The sequence below is a fragment of the Capra hircus genome, chromosome 12, assembly GCF_001704415.2.
Source record: "Capra hircus breed San Clemente chromosome 12, ASM170441v1, whole genome shotgun sequence".
Classification (NCBI taxonomy): Eukaryota; Metazoa; Chordata; class Mammalia; order Artiodactyla; family Bovidae; genus Capra; species Capra hircus.
Genome location: NC_030819.1, coordinates 79,502,553 through 79,523,657, shown reverse-complemented (window position 1 = coordinate 79,523,657; position 21,105 = coordinate 79,502,553). Strand labels below are relative to the sequence as shown.

General features: G+C 35.4%; 1 protein-coding gene across 1 annotated transcript in view; it reads left to right on the top strand.

Moving 5' to 3' along the window:
* Nucleotides 15,065-21,105, top strand: part of LOC108637264 (germinal center-associated signaling and motility-like protein) — a 59,827-nt gene continuing 53,786 nt past the window's right edge. The window contains exon 1 of the mRNA XM_018056317.1: nucleotides 15,065-15,244. Within this exon, the coding sequence (XP_017911806.1) occupies nucleotides 15,065-15,244 (180 nt within the window). The remainder of the gene's footprint in view (nucleotides 15,245-21,105) is intronic.

Below are 21,105 nucleotides of genomic sequence, written 5' to 3'. Positions count from 1 at the left end.
GCAACAGCAGATGAGATATTTGGATGGAATTACCAACTCAATGGACGTGAATTTAACCAAATTCAGGGAGATAGTGAAGGACAGGGATGCCTGGCATGCTGCAGTCTATGGGGTCACAAAGAGTAGGACATGACTTAGAGATTGAACAACAAGAAAGACAACTCCAAACATTCTATATGCCTTACATCCCCAATAAAAACTCAAGGCCAAAATAGTAAAGCCACAAACTTTCTGGAAAAAAAAAATTGAAATATGAAATAAATATGTACAATTAATATAAAGGTATCAAAAACCAAATGTAAAAATATGTAAATACAGAGTATATAAATGATTATATCCACAAAGATAACTTTTGGGAAAGGTAGAAATTAAAGTTACAATTGCATAGATTAATTTATCAAAACTGATGTCTTGAAAATTTACTTCACTGAAAAGGTCAATATCTTCTCTTGTTTTAAAAATCAGAGAAAGATGTTATAGAATGTTAAATAACTTTTAATATGCAATTGAATAAAACAACCCTGGTTTCTCCAAAATTAAGAACTAAAGTAAAAACATTAAGTATGGAACAGTAAAATTTTTAGCTAAAACCACAGTTAGTCCTCAGAGCTACACATCAGAATTTTTGATGTTCAAGGGGGATGGGACCTTTGGCTTTTAGATTAGTAAAAGCATGAAAGTTTTTACAGTTTCCCTTTATGTGTAAAGCTAATAACCTGGAATTTTGAAACTAAAAAACAAAACAAAACTTCAGTTGAAAGAACACTAGAAAACATCTAGTCAACTGATCAGAAAATAAAAATAAACTGTGATTTAATGAAAGATATATATTCTCAGCTTAAAGCCCCACAGCTGATTCCCAGATATACAGCATACCAATCAAAACTAAAACCTATCATCAGAGTAAAAGTGTGGAATAAGAAAGAAATTAAAAATTTTAAAAGAAAGCAAATTAAAAAATAAAAATAAAACAGAATTCTCATAAATAAATGTAAATGTCAGGTATTAATATACTTCCCTGTAATATATGAGTGGATGATAGAGATATTTAATTTTAGGTTTTATAAACTGGAAGACAAACATTAAAATGTTTAGGGAAAAAACTTCTGGCTTTACCCCAAGGAATAGAAATCTATAAAGAGATTTTCTAACAACCTAAGAATAAGTTTGATAATTTACAAAGCATAACTTTTCTTGCACTCACTAGGGTGTTCAGAAGATGACAAACTCTCTTGAAATCTAAGAAAATCCAAGACAAGAGAGGGCATGAACACTGACTGATCCTTGGCAATGGAAGAAAATGGAAGCATTCCTATAAGCAGGTAAGAAGAATCCAGTTAAAGAGTTTAACAAATTTCTAAAGATTGAAAGTGGACTAACACATGAGTATAGAATTTAGTGGAAAAATTTTGCAACTCACAGGTGGGGACCTTCAGAAAAGAGAAACAGAACATGTCCCTCAAACAAAACTTGGTAAACGAGATAAAGAAGTCTTTGAAAGAGTTTGTCAGTAGACTTGACACAATTATGGAGAAACTAAGTGGACTTAATGATAATACAATACAAATTATTCAAATTGGAGTACTAAAAAAGGAATGAAAATGAAAAAAGAAAAGAAAGAGGGAGTACAGAGTTTCCAAAGATATAGCAATGCAATGATGTCAAATGATCTAGCATATATGAAATTGGAATCCCAAGAGTAGAATATAAAAAGGGCAAAAAAATAAATAAATAAGTAAAAATAAGAAATTTAAAAAAGAAAAAAAAGTGAAAATGAAAGTCCTTCAGTTGTGTCTGACCCCTTGCGACCCCATGGACTGTATAGTCCATGGAATTCTCCAGGCCAGAATACTGGAGTGGGTAGCCTTTCCCTTCTCTAGGGGATCCTCCCAGAAAAGAAATGAACAAATTAAAAATACAAAAACAAAAACAAAAACAAACCAAAAAAAAAAAGAAAAAAGCAAAAATAAAAATTAAAAAAATTTTAAAGACAGAAGACATAATTTTGATTTTCCAAAAGCAATGAAAATCCTTAAAATATAATTCAAGAAGCTCAGATACCCCCAATAAAATAAATATTCATCCCAATCACACAAAAATATAATATATTCAAGCAAATAAAATCCAAGGCAAGATGAATATCTTTTTGTTGTAGTCAATAAAAAAGGAATATTACATAGATAAAAACAAAGATAAATATGGCAGAATCTCACTTAAAAAACATTAAAATACAGAATATTGAAAAATACAAAATGAGGTGCATTCATACATGCACAGAAAAGACTAACTATGGGGCAATATATTTCAAAGATGAATGAGAAGTAAACACTGTTCCAGGAAAAACATCAATTGAGAACATTTATTACCAGCAGACATGCAGAGCAAAAAAATAAAAGAAGATATTTTGTCAGAAGTATAACAGTATCAATTAAGAACCTGTATCTTTTTTAAAACAAAGATACCTGAGAATGGTTAAAACGAAAGTACTTTTGTAAAAATTTTTAGTGTTATTATTATTTTAAGTCTCTAAAATATTTGAGAAATAAAAAATAAAAGAAAAAAAAACTAGGCTGATTACATTGAGTTTTCAGTCAGAGAGTTTTACTATTCAGTTAAGCAGAATTTTATGTAATTATTTAAATTATTATTTTTTAAATATTTTACAGTAACTGTAACTGTTAAACTATTATATGTTTTAATATTTAATTTAACTGTAATTTAACTGTAACTATTAAATATTTTATGGACACTGATGCTGGGAGGGATTGGGGACAGGAGCAAAAGAGGACGACAGAGGATGAGATGGCTGGATGAATTCCAATTACTTGATTTATTTTTCATTATCTGTATCACTGTTAGTCATTTAGAAAATAGTCTGTCAATTAGAAACAAAATATATCTTTCAAACTTATGTTTGGTTAAGCCTTACAGCTCATGGTGCTACCTTTTTCTATATGCTACCAGAATGTGATTAAGCCATAAGAAGACAAGAAAAGTCGTGTCTGTCTCTTAGGAATGATAGGTGAGGAGGGGGATGGGGAGACAGTAGATGAAAATGTAAAAATATATTTGTTGTGAAAATGTAATCACTCAGTTGTGTCCGACTTTTTGTGACCCTGTGGACTGTAGCCTACCAGGCTCCTCCATCCATGGGATTCTCAGGCAAGAATACTGGAGTGGGTTGCCATTCCCTTTTCCAGGGGATCTTCCCCACCCAGGAACCAAACCTGGCCTGCCATATTGCAGGCAGATGCCTTACCCTCTGAGCCACCAGGGAAGTAGTATATTTGTTGTAACTGGCTTTAAAAATGTTTCCCATGCATTTGTCCTCTACAGTAATGACTGGACTTCCCTAATAGCTCAGTTGGAAAAGAATCTGCCTTCAGTGCAGGAGACCCCGGTTCAATTCCTGGGTCGGGCAGATCCGCTGGAAAAGGGAAAGACTACCCACTCCATTATTCTAGGGCTTCCTTTGTGGCTCAGCTGGTAAAGAATCTGACTGCAGTGCAGGATACCAGGGTTCAATCCCTGGGTGGGGAAAATCCCCTGAAGAAGGGAAAGTCTAACCACTCCAGTATTGTGGCCCAGAAAATTCCATGGACTGCATAGTCCATGGGGTTGCAAAGAGTCTGACATGACTCTAGCAACTTTCACTCACTATAAAGACTGCTTAAACTTGTGGACAAATTATGAAGTCTTACATATAAATTAATTAAAACTGTTTGCTTTCTGGTTTTCAAAATGTATATATTCATACTATCACAACAAAAGTTTTTTTTTTTTTTAATTGGTGGTAGGGAAGATTTTCCAAAATATGATGTTTCCTGTGTTTTCAAACAGGTTTCATTCCTTGTTGATGAGCCCCTCTTAAGTATTATAATGAATAGAGTTTAAGGATTTTCTCTGACTAGAAGTTTTGTTCAAGGTGAAGTACAAATAACACCCCCAAAAGATGTCCTTTTCATTATAGGGGACTGGAATGCAAAAGTAGGAAGTCAAGAAACACATGAAGTAACAAGCAAATTTGGCCTTGGAATGCAGAATGAAGCAGGGCAAAGACTAATAGAGTTTTGCCAAGGAGATGCACTGGTCATAGCAAACATCCTCTTCCAACAACACGAGAAGAATCTACACATGGACATCACCAAATGGTCAACACTGAAATCAGATTGATTATATTCTTTGTAGCCAAAGATGGAGAAGCTCTATAGTCAACAATTACAAGACCAGGAGCTGACTGTGGCTCAGATTATGAACTCCTTATTACCAAATTCAGACTTAAATTGGAGAAAGTAGGGAAAACCACTAGACCATTCAGGTATGACCTAAATCAAATCCCTTATGATTATACAGCAGAAGTGAGAAATAAATTTAAGGGCCTAGATCTGATACAGTGCCTGATGAACTATGGAATGAGGTTCATGACATGGTACAGAAGACAGGGATCAAGACCATTCCCAAGGAAAACAAATGCAAAAAAGGCAAAATGGCTGTCTGGGTAGGTCTTACAAATAGCTTTGAAAAGAAGAAAAGTGAAAAGCAAAGGAGAAAAGGAAAGATATAAGCATCTGAAAGCAGAGTTTGAAAGAATAGCAAGAAGAGAGAATAAAACCTCTTCACTGATCAATGAAAAGAAATAGGGGAAAAGAACAGAATGGGAAAGACTAGAGATCTCTCCAAGAAAATTAGAGACATCAAGGGAACATTTCATGCAAAGATGGGCTCGATAAAGGACAGAAATGGTATGGACCTAACAGAAGCAGAAGATATTAAGAAGAGGTGGCAAGAATACACAGAAGAGCTGTACAAAAAAAGATCTTCACGACCCTGATAATCACGATGGTGTGATCACTCACCTAGAGCCAGACATCCTGGAATGTGTAGTCAAGTGGGCCTTAGAAAGCATCACTATGGACAAAGCTAGTGGAGGTGATGGAATTCCAGGTGAGCTGTTTCAAATCCTAAAAGATGATGCTGTGAAAGTTCTGCACTCAATATGCCAGCAAATTTGGAAAACTCAGCAGTAATTGCACTCATCTCACATGCTAGTAAAGTAATGCTCAAAATTCTCCAAGCCGGGCTTCAGCAATACGTGAATTGTGAACTTCCTGATGTTCAAGCTGGTTTTAGAAAAGGTACAGGAACCACAGATCAAATTGCCAACATCCACTGGATCGTGGAAAAAGCAAGAGAGTTCCAGAAAAACATTTATTTCTGCTTTATTGACTATGCCAAAGACTTTGACTGTTCTAGATCACAATAAACTGTGGAAAATACTGAGAGAGATGGAAATACCAGACCATCTGACCTGCCTCTTGAGAAATCTGTATGCAGGTCAGGAAGCAACAGTTAGAACTGGACATGGAACAACAGACTGGTTCCAAATAGGAAAAGGAGTATGTCAAGCCTGTATATTGTCACCCTGCTTATTTAACTTCTGTGCAGAGTACATCATGAGAAACACTGGACTGGAAGAAACACAAGCTGGACTCAAGATTCCTGGGAGAAATATCAATAACCTCAGATATGCAGATGACACCCTTATGGCAGAAAGTGAAGAGGAACTAAAAAGCATCTCAATGAAAGTGAAAGAGGGGAGTGAAAAAGTTGGCTTAAAGCTCAACATTCAGAAAACGAAGATCATGGCATCTGGTCCCATCACTTCACGTGAAATACATGGGGAAACAGTGGAAACAGTGTCAGTCTTTATTTTGGGGGGGCTCCAAAATCACTGCAGAAGGTGACTGCAGCCATGAAATTAAAAGACACTTACTCCTTGGAAGAAAAGTTAAGACCAACCTAGATAGCATGTTGAAAAGCAGAGACATTACTTTGCCGACTAAGGTCCATCTAGTCAAGCCTTTGGTTTTTCCAGTAGTCATGTATGGATGTGAGAGTTGGACTGTGAAGAAGGCTGTGTGACAAAGAATTTATGGTTTTGAACTGTGGTGTTGGAGAAGACTCTTGAGAGTCCCTCTATCCATGAGATCCATCCAGTCCATTCTGAATGAGATCAGCCCTGGGATTTCTTTGGGAAAAATGATGCTAAAGCTGAAACTCCAGTACTTTGTTCACCTCATGCAAAGAGCTGACTCATTGGAAAAGATCTGATGCTGGGAGGGATTGTGGGCAGGAGAAGAAGGGGACAACAGAGGATGAGATGGCTGGATGGCATCACTGACTCGATGGATGTGAGTCTGAGTGAACTCTGGTATATGATGATGGACAGGGAGGCCTGGCGTGCTGCGATTCATGGGGTCGCCAAGAGTCGGACATGACTGAGCGACTGAACTGAACTGAACAATAATATTTCTTTTTTCACTTTGATTCATTTTCATAGTTTTATCAGAAGATAGAAGATGATCAGAACTGACCTAGAAGCACATTTTCCTCCCTGTCTTTTTTAGGAGTTATTTTAGCTATCTTCATCTTGATTTATTTGCTCTGGTTTTGGCATAATTTGCCATAAGAGAGATGGAACAGTGTTTCCAGTATTAGTAGAGATATGATATTCTTTTGTAATCTTGCCAGTAAGTGTAATATAAATACGTAACAGAGAAGTCAATTAAATTTTACTCTTACATCTTAAATCTTATGAGTAGAGATATGATAAAAATTTAAGAAATTTACGATGTGAAGCTCTATGAGGGGAAGAAAAGCCATATTTTTATAGTATAAAGAGTTTTATAGGAGCTAGCTTTTGAACAAAGTTGATTAACACCATGAATTAGTAAATATGCTATATTGGCTTGTACTTAGCAGATTCTAAAAAGAGGATTTTAAAGATATCTGAATATTTCATTCATTCTTGTTGATCCTTTTTCTCCCAATAGCATAAACAACTGAAAACTTATGAATTATTTGGTTTCAGTTCAGTTCAGTTCAGTCACTCAGTCCTGTCTGATTCTTTGCAATCCCATGAATCACAGCACGCCAGGCCTACCTGTCCATCACCAACTCCTGGAGTTCACTCAGATTCATGCCCATTGAGTCAGTGATGCCATCCAGCTGTCTCATCCTCTGCCGTCCTCTTCTCCTCCTGCCCCCAATCCCTTCCAGCATCAAAGTGTTTTCCAATGAGTCAACACTTTGCATGAGATGGCCAAAGTACTGGAGTTTCAGCTTTAGCATCATTCCTTCCAAAGAAATCTCAGGGTTGATCTCCTTCAGAATGGACTGGTTGGATCTCCTTGCAGTCCAAGGAACTCTCAAGAGTCTTCTCCAACACCGCAGTTCAAAAGCCTCAATTCTTCAGCACTCAGCCTTCTTCACAGTTCAACTCTCACATCCATACATGACTACTGGAAAAAACATAAGCTTGACTAGACGGACCTTAGTCGGCAAAATAATGTCTCTGCTTTTGAATATGCTATCTAGATTGGTCATAACTTTTCTTCCAAGGAGTAAGTGTCTTTTAATTTCATCGCTGCAGTCACCATCTGCAGTGATTTTGGAGCCCCAAAAAATAAAAGTCTGACACTGTTTCCACTGTTTCCCTTCTACATACCATCAAGTGATGGAACCAGATGCCATGATCTTCATTTTCTGAATGTTGAGCTTTAACCCAACTTTTTCGCTCTCCTCTTTCACTTTCATCAAGAGGCTTTTAATTCCTCTTCACTTTCTGCCATAAGGGTGGTGTCATCTGCATATCTAGGTTATTGATATTTCTCCCTACAGTCTGGATTCCAGCTTGTGTTTCTTCCAGCCCATCATTTCTCATGATGTACTCTGCACAGAAGTTAAATAAGCAGGGCAACAATATACAGGCTTGACATACTCCTTTTCCTATTTGGAACCAGTCTGTTGTTCCATGTCCAGTTCTAACTGTTGCTTCCTGACCTGTATACAGATTTTTCAAAAGGCAGGTCTGGTAGTCTGGTATTCCCATCTCTTTCAGAATTGTCCACAGTTTATTGTGATCCACACAGTCAAAGGCTTTGGCATAGTCAATAAAGCAGAAATAGATGTTTTTCTGGAACTCTCTTGCTTTTTCCATGATCCAGCGGATGTTGGCAATTTGATCTCTGGTTCCTCTGCCTTTTCTAAAACCAGCTTGAACATCAGGGTGTTCACAGTTCACGTATTGCTGAAGCCTGGCTTGGAGAATTTTGTGCATTACTTTACTAGCATGTGAGATGGGTGCAATTGTGCGGTAGTTTGAGCATTCTTTGGCATTGCCTTTCTCTACGATTGGAATGAAAACTGACCTTTTCCAGTCCTGTGGCCGCTGCTGAGTTTTTCAAATTTGCTGGCATATTGAGTACAGCACTTTCAATTTTTGGTTGTTTGTTTGTTTCCCTTTCCCTTAAATATTCACTGATGTTTCCTTTGTAGTATTTCTACCTTCTGACTTTTATTTTATGGTGTAAATTTCTGTCTTACAGATTGGTTTTTTTTTTTTTGTTTGTTTTTGTTTGTTTTGTTTAACTTGGCCAAATTTAAGACTATTTTTTGTATCCCCACTGGGCTATACTCACTCAACTTTTTTTTTTTTTTTTTGTCATTTAATCTTCTGATATCATTGATCAGTGTTTACAAAAGTAATGACTTTTACTTTTCTCAAAAACATTATTCTTTGCTCTCAAAATGACCAGTATTTGTAATTATTTAAAGCACACTAATTCTCTTTTTTCTTAATATTCTAAAAAAATATAATCTAGATATAATAGCTTTATTGCTTCTCTGTTCATTTTCAAACCAAACAGAAATGAGACTACATTGAGGTATAGTAAAAATATGATTAACCTTCAGTTAAATGATTTTCCATTTTCATGCTGCTTTAAAACTTCCCTTATGTTGAAGAAGTAGAAAAAATGTCAACATACTAAATGGCTTTAGTTCTTCAATACTCATTTACATAAGTAATAAAGGAACTGCCCATGAATTGCAGAAGATATTTCTTCATAGGTTAGTACCCTAATTTTGTAATGTCAGTAGATCTGGAAATTATAATGTTGTTTAAAACAGCATATCTGAAGTATTCATTTAAGTTTCTGAATACTTTTTAATTAAAGATTCTAGGTTCAGAAGGCAAAAGACCAAATATAACCTCATGTCTCTGCTGCTGTCTGGATGTTACTACTTCTGCATAGTGTAGTAGAGGAAATAGCTACTGCTGAAAAAAATATACATATATCTTGAAATTTTCACAAAAGTCTCTAAGGTCACTATTAAATCAACTTCATCTAGAGCTGTGCATCACAAGAAGAAGAATCAAATGCATCTAAATTTGTAAATTATTGTGCTTTTCTTTTAAAAAAGTTTTCATATTATCTCAGGGAGGCAGTTAAATTCTGTCACTCTAAGATTAAAAAGATCTGAATCTCACCAACTGATGCCTGCTTTATGTGTACAACATCTCCATGAAGTGATCAGAAAGACTCTAACTGAGGAACTTTGGTGATAAGGAGGTCATTAGTCCTTCAACCAATCAGTTACATTTGTACAGATTTTTGAGTCTGTTGTTCAGTTACCTAGTTGTGTCCAACTCTTTGTGACCCCATGGACTACAGCACTCCAGGCCTCCCTGTCCCTAACCATCTCCTTAGTGAGTCAACTAAGTTTTTTTTCAAGCAGGATGTTACTTTCTTTAGAATTGCTTAAGGTCTTTTAAAATAGTAAAATCTCAGTGGTCAATTCAGTTCTTATTTTACAGAATTTATGTCAACAAATGATATTTTGAATGTATAATATTATCAATATAGAAAAAGAGAAAAAAATTCAATTTTGAAAACAATTTTATAAAGAAATTTTGTCATATTGTAATTGACAGATGTCACTTACACCTCCAAAATAGCTATATTTTCTCTTGACAGAAAATATTATGCAAAAGAGTTAAGTGAAAGCTCTGTGTGGCAAATTTTAAGTTTTCATTACTGTAAATTTCAAAAGCCAAAACTCTATTTAGCATAATATGGATTAATGACAAGGAGTTTAGAGATTTCTGTTTCCATTTTTCTTAACCTAGTTTTCCTAAATACAGGCCATCTTACACCAGAAATACTACATAATTTAATAATCATTTATACATGATAAGAAAGAAAAAATAAAAAACATGGATACCATATTTGTGTGTTTACATATTTTTTCTCAGTTGGCAAACAATCCAAATCTATGTATGTGTTATTATGTAATGATAGCATCTTTCCATTTTGGGAATTTTGACTCAAAAATAATCCTGTTGTGTTGAGAAGTGTCAATCACAATGACTCTTTTGCCATAGACAGTAAGTTATACATAATTATATAGGTGATGTGATCAGCATTCACAATTTGAATATGTAAATGCATGGTTTATGCTTTATTTGGAATATTCTGTTAGGATAATTTTTTGCCTAATAAACAACACTGTCCCCAAAACTGTTGTTAGGATTTCATTTCCCCAGACTTACTTGCATTAGGTCACAGAAATATGGATAAGGGATTGTCAGTCGGCCTCATCCATAGATACCAATCAGAAACAGAAACAAACACAATAAGGATGATGCTGTCACAGAGAAGCTATTTTCTAGCCCTAAGAGTAACTATGGCAGGGGTGACAGAAATACTAATATCCATTTTTTACATCAGCTTTTCAAGCTTTGGTATCTATGACTATCAAAAGGGGGAAATGGCTCATTGGTGGACCACTAACTGGCTGCTTGAAAGACAAACTCAAGGGCTTTAATGGAGATTAAGTGAACTATCATTGATATTTATACTTACTGATAAACTAGTCAGAGTCCATTCTGCAATTTGCAACTTTAACTTCTAATTATAGTGACTCTTAAATGAAAATCAAGTGTAACTGCTAACTGAAAAACTCAACTAGAGAAAACAAGTTGAAGAAAACTGCTAAGTATGGTATTGATAAAAGACACATCAAAGAGATCTGACTGCCTCTACAGCAACTAATTATGCATAGAATAATTTTCATTTTGGGATGTATTTTTACCTAAGTTTTTTGGAATTGTTTTATTACATATAAAGTTGCTATTGTTCAGTCTCTCAGTAGTGTCTGATTTTTTGTGACCCCATGGAGTGCAGCACAACAGGCCTCCCTATCCAGCACCAACTCCTGAAGTTTGCTCAAATTCATGTACATTGAATCAGTGATGCCATCCAACCATCTCATCCTCTGTAGTCCCCTTTCCCTCTTGCTTTCAATCTTGCCTAGAATCAGGATCTTTTCCAATGACAGCTCTTCACATCAGGTGGCCAAAGTATTGGAGCTTCAGCTTCAGCATCAATTCTTCCAATGATATTTAGGACTGATCTCCTTTAAGATGGACTGATTCAATCTCCTTGCTATCCAAGGGACTCTCAAGAGTCCTCTCCAACACCACAGTTCAAAAGCATCAATTCTTCAATGCTCAGTTTTCTTTACGGTCCAACTCTCACATCCATACGTGACCACTGGAAAAATCATAGCCTTGACTAGACGGACCTTTGTTGACGAATTAATGTCTTTGCTTTTTAACATGCTGTCTAGGTTGGTCAAAACTTTACTTCCAAGGAGCAAGTGTCTTGTAATTTCATGGCTGCAGCCACCATCTGCAGTGATTTGGGAACCCTAGACAATAAAGTCTGTCACTGTTTCCACTGTTTCCCCATCTATTTCCCATGAAGTGATGGGACTAGATAACATGATCTTCGTTTTCTGAATGTTGAGCTTTAAGCCAAAATTTTCACTCTCTTCTTTCACTTTCATCAAATGGGTCTTTAGTTCTTCTTCACTTTCTGCCATAAGGGTGGTGTCATCTGAATATCTGATGTTATTGATATTTCTTCTGACAATCTTGATTCCAGCTTGTGCTTCTTCCTCATTTCTCATGATGTACTCTGCATAGAAGTTAAAAAAGCAGGGGGACAATATACAGCCTTGATGTACTCCTTTTCCTATTTGGAACCAGTCTGTTGTTCCATGTCCAGTTCTAAGTTTTGCTTCCTGACCTGCATATAGGTCTCTCAAGAGGCATGTCAGGTGGACTGGCATTCCCATCTCTTTCAGAATTTTCCACAGTTTATTGTGATCCACACAGTCAAAGGCTTTGGCATAGTCAATAAAGCAGAAATAGATGTTTTTCTGGAACTCTCTTGCTTTTTCCATGATCCAGCGAATGTTGGCAATTTGATCTCTGGTTCCTCTGCCTTTTCTAAAACCACCTTGACCATCTGGAAGTCCACCATTCACTTATTGCTGAAGCCTGGCTTGGAGAATTTTGAGCATTAATTTACTATCATGTGAGATGAGTGCAGTTGTGCGGTAATTTAAGCATTCTTTACCTTCATATAAAGTAAGTAATGCTTAAATTACCATTGTTTTCAGAATATATAAACTTGTTGACTGTAGATTTAAATAAATTACTGTTAATGAAAACTGGAAAATTAGCAGACTATTAGATTTATATTAAAGTACATCAAGGTAGGACAAAAGTGTTATATTATTGTCTGTAATTGACAATGAGGCTTTATTCACCCGCCAGTTAATACCTTGTCTGAAGAAAATGATGAGTTATGATCCTAATGTAATTATAGAGACTCTCATGTGATATGGTATTTCTTCTGTTTTTTTTTCTGGTTACTTACTTATTAAGATAAATGATGAAAAGAAATGTACTAAAACATTTGTATAATTTAAGGTTTTTTTGTTAAGGAATTAGCTGTGGAGAAATTTCTCTATATCTGTGGGGAAAATAGTTAATGTTGATATTCCTACATATTTTTTGAGATATAAAAGGTAAGATTGGTTGATCCAATGCTAAGTTCTGTCTCCTATGTAAGCTTAAGTGTAGAATAAAAACATTTTCTGTGATATAACAACCTTGACAGTGGACCAATGCTAAAACATCACAGTTTTGATGAAAGGAATAAAATTGAAATTTTAAAACAAGGTGATATTATTTGAAATGCTTTCTACCATTCTGTGAGTTGTCTTTTCATTATGTTTATAGTTTCCTTTGGTGTGCAAAACTTTTCAAATTTAATTAGATCCATCTGATAATTTTAATTTTTATTATTCTAGGAGGTGAATCAAAAAAGATGTTGCTGTAATTTAAGTCAAAGAGTGTTTTGCTTCTGTTTTCAAGAACTTTATAGTATTCATTATTATGTTTTAGGTCTTTAATGAACTTTAAATTATTTTTTTGTTTGGTGTTAGAAAATGTTCAAATTTCATTCTTTAGATGCAGTTTTCCATCTTTCCCAACACAATTTATTGAAAAAATTATCTTTTCTCCCTTGTATATTCTTGCCTCCTTCATCATATAGTAATTGACCAAATGTGCTTGAGTTTATTTCCAGGCTCTGTCCTGTTCCATTGATTGATATATCTGTTTTTGTGCCAGTGCCATACTGTTTTAATGGCTATAGCTTTGTTGTATATTCTAAGGTCTATACTGATCCCTGATTCCTCATTCTTCCAGCTCCATTTTTCTTTGTCAAGATTGCTTTGTATATTTTGGGTCTTTTGTGTTTCTGTACCCATTTAATTTGTTGTTGTTGTTGTTCTAGTTTTCAGGAAAATGCCATTGGTAATTTGACAGAGATTGTACTGAATCTGTATATTCCCTTGTGTAGCATTGTCATTTTGACAATATTGGTTCTTTCAATCCAAGAACATGGTTATCTTTCTATCTGTTGTGTCATTTTTGCTTTCTTTCATCAAGTGTCTTAGAATTTTTAAACCACAGTAAATCTCCTGCAAATGAACCCTCAAGTTGAGAGCTTCCAAACATTCAAATATTCATGTCAACTCCTGTATACCTGCTGTTGTACAGCACTACTGTTCTTTTCAGGGTACTATGCTGTAAGATGTAAAATATTTTCTAATTTGTGTTTTCATGTATGTATCATTTGTGTGAACATTATTTCATAATTAGTTAGTTAGTTAAAATCCTATTAGTAGAATCAATTGTGTTAGGTAAGTATCTAGGCTACCTTTATTGGACTTACAAATAAATTGAACTTATGCTCTCAGAATAGAACTCATTGGTATGTATGGGACTTACTGTACAGGTCGTTTCCTCCCTTGGGTAGTTTTATTCTTAGATATTTTATTCTTTTTGATGTGATGGTAATTAAAAAAAAATTTGTTAGTGTATAGAGATGCAGCAGATCTCTGTGTATTAATTGTGTACCCTGCAATTTTACTGATTTTATTGATGAGTACTAATAGTTTTCTGGCAACCCACTCCAGTATTCTTGCCTGGAGAATCCCATGGATGGAGGAGCCTGGTGGGCTACAGTCCATGAGGTTGCAAAGAGTTGGACATGACCGAGCAATTTAACTAAGTAGTTTTCTAGAGGCTTCCCTCATACCTCAGTTTGTAAAGAATCTGCCTACAGTGCAAGAAGCCCAGCTTCAATTCCTGGGTGGGGAATATCCCCTGGAGAAGGAAATGGCAACCCGTTCCAGTATTCTTCCCTGGAGAATCCCATGGACAGTAGAGCATGGCAGGCTAAGGTCTATGGGGTCGTAAGAGTTGGACACGACTGACCTAGTAAGAACACATGGTAGTTTTCTAGACGCATAATCAGGATTTTCTATATATAGTATCATGTCGTATGAAAATAGTGACAATTTCTTTTACTTCTTTTTCAACTTGAATTTCCTTTACTTAATTTTCTTCTCTGCTGTGGCTAGGACTTCCAAAACTTTGTCAAATAAAGTGCACATCTTTGTGTTGTTTTTTATCTTATAGGAAATGCTTTCAGATTTTCACAATTGAATATGATGTTAGCTGTATCAAATGGTATGGACAATAAAACAGACAAAAAAATTACAGTTATCAAAGAGAAAAAGAAAGGTGGCTGGAGGAATAAATTAGAAGTTTGGGATAAACATATGCCTCCTACTATATATAAAATTGATAAGCTATGTTATAACACAGGGAATTTTACTCAGTATTCTGTAATGACCTAAATGGGAAAAGAATCCAAAAAATAGATATATGTATATGTATATAATGGAATCACTTTGCTATACACCTGAAACTAACATGACAATGTAAATAAGCTACAACTCAATGTAAAAAAAAAAAAATAAATAAATAAATAAATAAAAACTGAAAAAAATAACTAAAATGAAAAATGGTTGTGTTTTGTTACATGTTCTGCTATTTGAAATTTCACAACCAAACAACTTGAGGGGCACAGATCAGAGCACAGCAGTTGTCCATGCAAGTTCACGACCACCTATCACACCTATTCACACCACCCATCACGATATCATCTATCACAAGTTACACCTGTTACAAATGATGGTAACTTACACCATAAGAGGGCTTCCCAGGTGGCACTAGTAGTTAAGAATCTATCTGCAATGCAGGAGACCTGGGTTCAATCGCTGGGTCAGGAAGATTCCCTGGAGAAGAGAATGGCAACTGACTCCAATATTTTTGCCTGGAAAACTCCAAGGACAGAGGAGCCTCTCAGGCTGCAGTCTATGGGGTCTCAAGAGTCAGACACAACTGAGTAACTAACACTAGACCATAAGAATGTTCTACTTTGAGTTCTATAATTGTATGCCCAGGTAGCATTCTTCAGTTTCTTTACCTAGTAATGAACAATAGTGATCAATTTGTGTAAATGTTCACTCACTATATTTTGTTTTGCTTTTCTCTAATTTCATATCATATCATCAGAGATCAAATATATGGTGTTCACTACTGAAATCTTCAGATTCCAGCTGCTATGTACCATATTGGGAACACAGAAAGCTAGTGCTAAGGGATTAGCAAGCATAAATAGGGTTTCTTTAGGTCCTCCTTTTTTCTACTGCATCAAAGTTAACAGGTCTGTTCCACAAAAAGTCAGTTTTTAAAATCCTAAATTCAAAACATGCCTCTTTTTTTCCTGTGCTAATTACTTACTACATCATTTTGAAGAAGACATAAAGAGATAGGATAAGATACAATATTTTAATATTAGCATGGTTAATATTTTTAAAAAATTAGTCATGACATGACTGATAGCATTTAATACAGCATATTATATGATGAAGCATACTGCTGGCTTGACACAGAGTTTTGCAAACAAAATAAATTAGCATGTGTTTTAAACCAGTGGGTCCTTTATTTATGTTTAGTTGAAATTTAGAGTGTTTTTAAGTTTCTTATTACAAAGCACAAGTCAAGCATTAACATATTGGGCCATCAACAATTTTCAGCTTTTTCTGTATTTACAGATGTTTGCTTCAACTAGCAATTCAGTTATTTAAACAGAAACAGTACAATTGCTTTTTAAATTGTTTACAAGGAAAGCTATTCACCTTTTTCAAATAAAAATACACCAAAGCAAACAATCATCTGCATCAATGATTGGTCTAATTTACAGAATCCAAATCTGATTATTTCTGTTTAGAAATTTCTATATTTATTATTTATTATTTTAGCATAATATTTATCAAGGAAATATCTCAACCTGGCTTCTCAGGTTTCATAGTGGTAAAAAAAAAAAAAAAAATCCACCTGCCAATGCAGGGGACACAAGAGACTCAGGTTCAATTCCTGGGTCAGGAAGGTTCCCTGGATTAGGAAATGGAAACCCATTCCAGTATCCTTGCCTTGAAAATTTTAGGGTCAGATGACCTTGGTCCATGGGGTTGCAATGAGTTGGACACAACTAAGCATGAGCATGAATTATCTTATAGTTAGGAGTTATTTCAAAATTGTATCATTTCACTATTTTAATCATATGATTTACTTAGTCATACAAATAATAATGCATAGTTTTCTGCTATTTTACAAGCTAGCTTATTTAAATGTTATTCCACTAAAAGGCTGGACATGTCTCATGTCCAGTGTACTTCAAAAGACTAGTAACAAATACGTAAATGTGCCACATATGAGATTCAAAAGCTGCTTTGTAACCAGTAGTCTCAGCACGTATCATTTTATTGCTCTAAAATAAAAAGAAGTTTCAGCTATTTAGGAAATAACAAACTATTACTCAGAAGGACAAGCAAATTTATAGTGATATGCCAGTTCCAAGTATTTAACCATCATAAACAAACTCTGGCATTTGCAATCAAGAAAGTTTTGAATCAAGAAAATGAATATTTGTATTATAGAGACAAATGTGTGTCTCAGATAAAAGTAATTGCTAAAGACCTAGAGGGATGATTATGTAGATGAATGCAACTTTGTTTTTTAAAATTTAAGATTTTTGCAGGAGAGAAATCACTCTTCTTCCAAAGTACTAAGCAGACATAATTTAATAATATGAGTAATTTAAAAGAAAGTTTAGAAATGCAATTCATCAGGCATCTATTGTTTTTTGACTCAATCTTGAACTTAAAAACATTCAAAGTTCATAATGTTCTACATTTCCAGTAATTCACTAGTTCTCTCTCTCATTTGTTTTTTTAATGTTATCCTATTGTTGTTATCCACTTACAGAGTAAAGAGATAATTGAAGTTAAGGAACATGGGTATGATTAAAATGCTGCAGGCCAAAGGATTTGCATTTTTCATTAAACACTAGAATGGAAAATAGTTGATTGAGTATAGCATGATTATTTTATCAAAACATAAATTGTGAAATATAGACTTCAAGATTCTTTTTCTGTATTGGCCCTCTTCCACTTTATAGCCTATAGAAACAGTAAAAAAAAAAAAAAAAAAAAAAAAAAAAAAAACAAAAAACCTTTAATGACATTTCCAAGAATTTTAAAAAAATATACAATTATTATCTCCCTGCATTGTCATCATTGTCAGTTTGGATATTGTAATAAATTTAGAAATTAGATATATCCTTCAAGTGTCCATGAGTTCCTTTGTATTTATTTATTTACCTAATGAACAACTTTGGTATGTAGATTTAAGGAATAATTAGGTATCAAGATCTTAAATCATTACCTTGTGTTCAGAAGTGTGTATCAGAGTTAGCCTCAAACAGTTTAGTCTTGAGAGAAGCAGGGTAAAACACTTGCTCATAGGTACCCATGTGACTATAAAGCTAGAGAAGAAATAATACTAAAATAGATTTGAATAAAATTTTAAACAAAAGGCAAAAAAGATTTTCCAAATAAGTTCTTTCAATAAGAACTTACTTGAAAAGTTCTATGAATAAGTAAAGAACTTATGCAAAAATATATATTTTTTGTATAATATATCTGTGTGTTCTTGCGACCTCTTCTTAATATAATTTGCTTCTGTTAGATCCAAACTATTTTTGTTCTTTATTGTGCCCATATTTGCATGGAATATTCCCTTGTTATCTCTAATTTTCTTGAAGAGATCTCTAGTCTTTCCCATTCTACCATTTTCCTCTATTTCTTTGCATTGATCACTGAGAAAGGCATTCTTATCTCTTCTTGATATTCTCTGATATTCTTTGGCATTCTCTCTTTGCTATTCTTCAAGACACAGATAATCACGATGGTGTGATCACTCACCTAGAGCCAGATATACTGGAATGAGAAGTCAAGTGGGCCTTAGGAAGCATCACTACAAACAAAGATAGTGGAGGTGATAGAATTGCAGCTTAGTTCTTTCAAATCCTAAAAGATGATTCTGTGAAAGTGCTGTACTCAATATGCCAGCAAATTTGGAAAACTCAGCAGTGGCCACAGGCCTGGAAAAGGTCAGTTTTGATTCCAATCCCCAAAAGGCAATGCCAAAGAATGTTCAAACTACTGCACAATTGAACTCACCTCACACACTATCAGAAAAATGTTCAAAATTCTCCAAGCCAGGCTTCAACAGTACATGAACCATGAATGTCCAGATATTCAAGCTGGATTTAGAAAATGCAAAGGAACCAGAGATCAAGTTGCCAAAATGAATTGGCTCATCCAAAAAGCAACAGAATTCCAGAAAAATATCTACTTCTGTGTATTGACTACACCAAAGCCTTTGACAGTGTGGATCACAACAAACTGGAAAATTCTTGAATAGTTGGGAACACCAGACCACCTGGCCCATCTCCTGAGAAATCTGTATGCAGGTCAAAAAGCAACAGTTAGAACTGCACATGGAAAAACAGACTGGTCCCAAATTGGGAAAGGAGTATGCCAAGGCTACATATTGTCACCCTGCTTATTTAACTTCTATGCAGAGTACATCACACAAAATGCTGGGCTGGATGAAGCAAAAGCTGGAATCAAAATTCCTGGCATGAATATCAATAACCTCAGATATGCAGATGACATAACTCTTATAGCAGAAAGTGCAGAAGACTAAAGGGCCTCTTGATGAAAGTGAAAGAGGAGACTGAAAAAGTTGGCTTAAAACTCAACATTCAGAAAACTAACATCATGAAATCCAGTCCCATCACTTCATGGCAAATACATGGGAAAACAATGGAAATAGTGAGAGACTTTATTTTGGGGGCTCCCAAATCACTGCAGATGGTGACTGCAGTCATGATATTAAAAGACACTTACTCTTTGGAAAAAAGTCATGACAAACCTAGAGAGTATATTAAAAGGCAGAGACATTACTTTGCCAACAAATGTCTCTCTAGTCAAAGCTCTGCTTTTTCCAGTAGTCATCTTTGAATGTGAGAGTTGGACTATAAAGAAAGCTGAGTGCTGAGGAACTGATGCTTTTAAACTGTGGTGTTAGGAAAGACTCCTGAGAGCCCTTTGGCCTGCAAGTAGATCTGACCAGTCCATCCTAAAGGAAATCAGTCCTGAATATTCATTGGAAGGACTGATGCTGAAACTGAAACTATAATACTTTGGCTACCTGATGTGAAGAACTGACTTATTTGAAAAGACCCTGATGCTGGGGAAGATTGAAGGCAGAAGGAGAAGGGGACAACAAAGGATGAGATGGTTGGATGGCATCACTGACTCAATGGACATGAGTTTGATCAAGCTCCAGGAGCTGATGATGGACAGGGAGGCCTGGCTTGCTTCAGTCCATGAGGTCACAAAGAGTTGAATATGACTGAGCAGCTGAACTGAACTGAACTGGTAGTGTTAGCTTTCCATAGAGCAGGCCATTAAATGGTGTGTGTGTGTGTGTGTGTGTGTGTGTGTGTGTGTGTGTGTGCAAGGTTTGGGGAAAGTAACTGCAACTTTTCTCTGAAATCAAGCCAACCTGAAGATGTCAAACCCATGTCCCAAAGAGCCTTCTTATCTGAGTGAATTTCAGACTTCTTTCATACTGAAAGGGAAGAGGTTGTAGCCAGTTTTTGCAGACAATTCAGAAGGAATGTGATAATCTTTTGTTTTTGCAGCAGTATGTGTTCAGTTCAGTTGCTCAGTCATGTCTGACTCTTTGTAACCCCATGAACTGCAGCACGCCAGGCCTCCCTGTCCATCACCAACTCCCAGAGTTTACCCAAACTCATTTCCATTGAGCCAAAGTATTGGAGTTTCAGCTTCAACATCAATCCTTCCAATGAACACCTAGGACTGATCTCCTTTAAGATGGACTGCTTGGATCTCCTTGCTGTTCAAGGGACTCTCAAGAGTCTTCTCCAGCACCACAGTTTAAAAGCATCAATTCCTCTGTGCTCAGCTTTCTTCACAGTCCAACTCTCATATCCACACATGACTACTGGAAAAACCGTAGCCTTGACTAGACAGACCTTTGTTGACAAGGTAATGTCTCTGGTTTGTAATATACTATCTAGGTTGGTCATAGCTTTCCTTCCAAGGAGTAACTGTCTTTTAATTTCATGGCTACAATCACAGTCTGCAGTGATTTGGAGCCATCAAAAATAAAGTCAGCCACTGTTTCCACTGTTTCCCCATCTGTTTGCCATGAAGTGATGGGACCAGATGCCATGATCATAGTTTTCTGAATGTTGAGTTTTAAGCCAACTTTTTCACTCTCCTCTTTCACTTTCATCGATAGTCTCTTTAGTTCTTCACTTTCTGACATAAGAGTGGGTTCATCTGCATATCTGAGGTTATCAATATTCCTTCTGGCAATCTTTATTCCAGCTTGTGCCTCATCCAGCCCAGCATTTCTCATCATGTACTCTGCATATAAGTTAAATAAGCAGGATGGTAATATTAAAACAAGCAGTCTGTGCAGGTATGGCCATAATTTCCCTGTTCAGTAAGATAAATTATCTTATGTTCAGTAAGATAAATGCTATTTCTGTTCTGTAACTTTTTATTTCTATATGGATGAGAAGTGTTATGCTCTTAAAGGTCGAGCCTTGG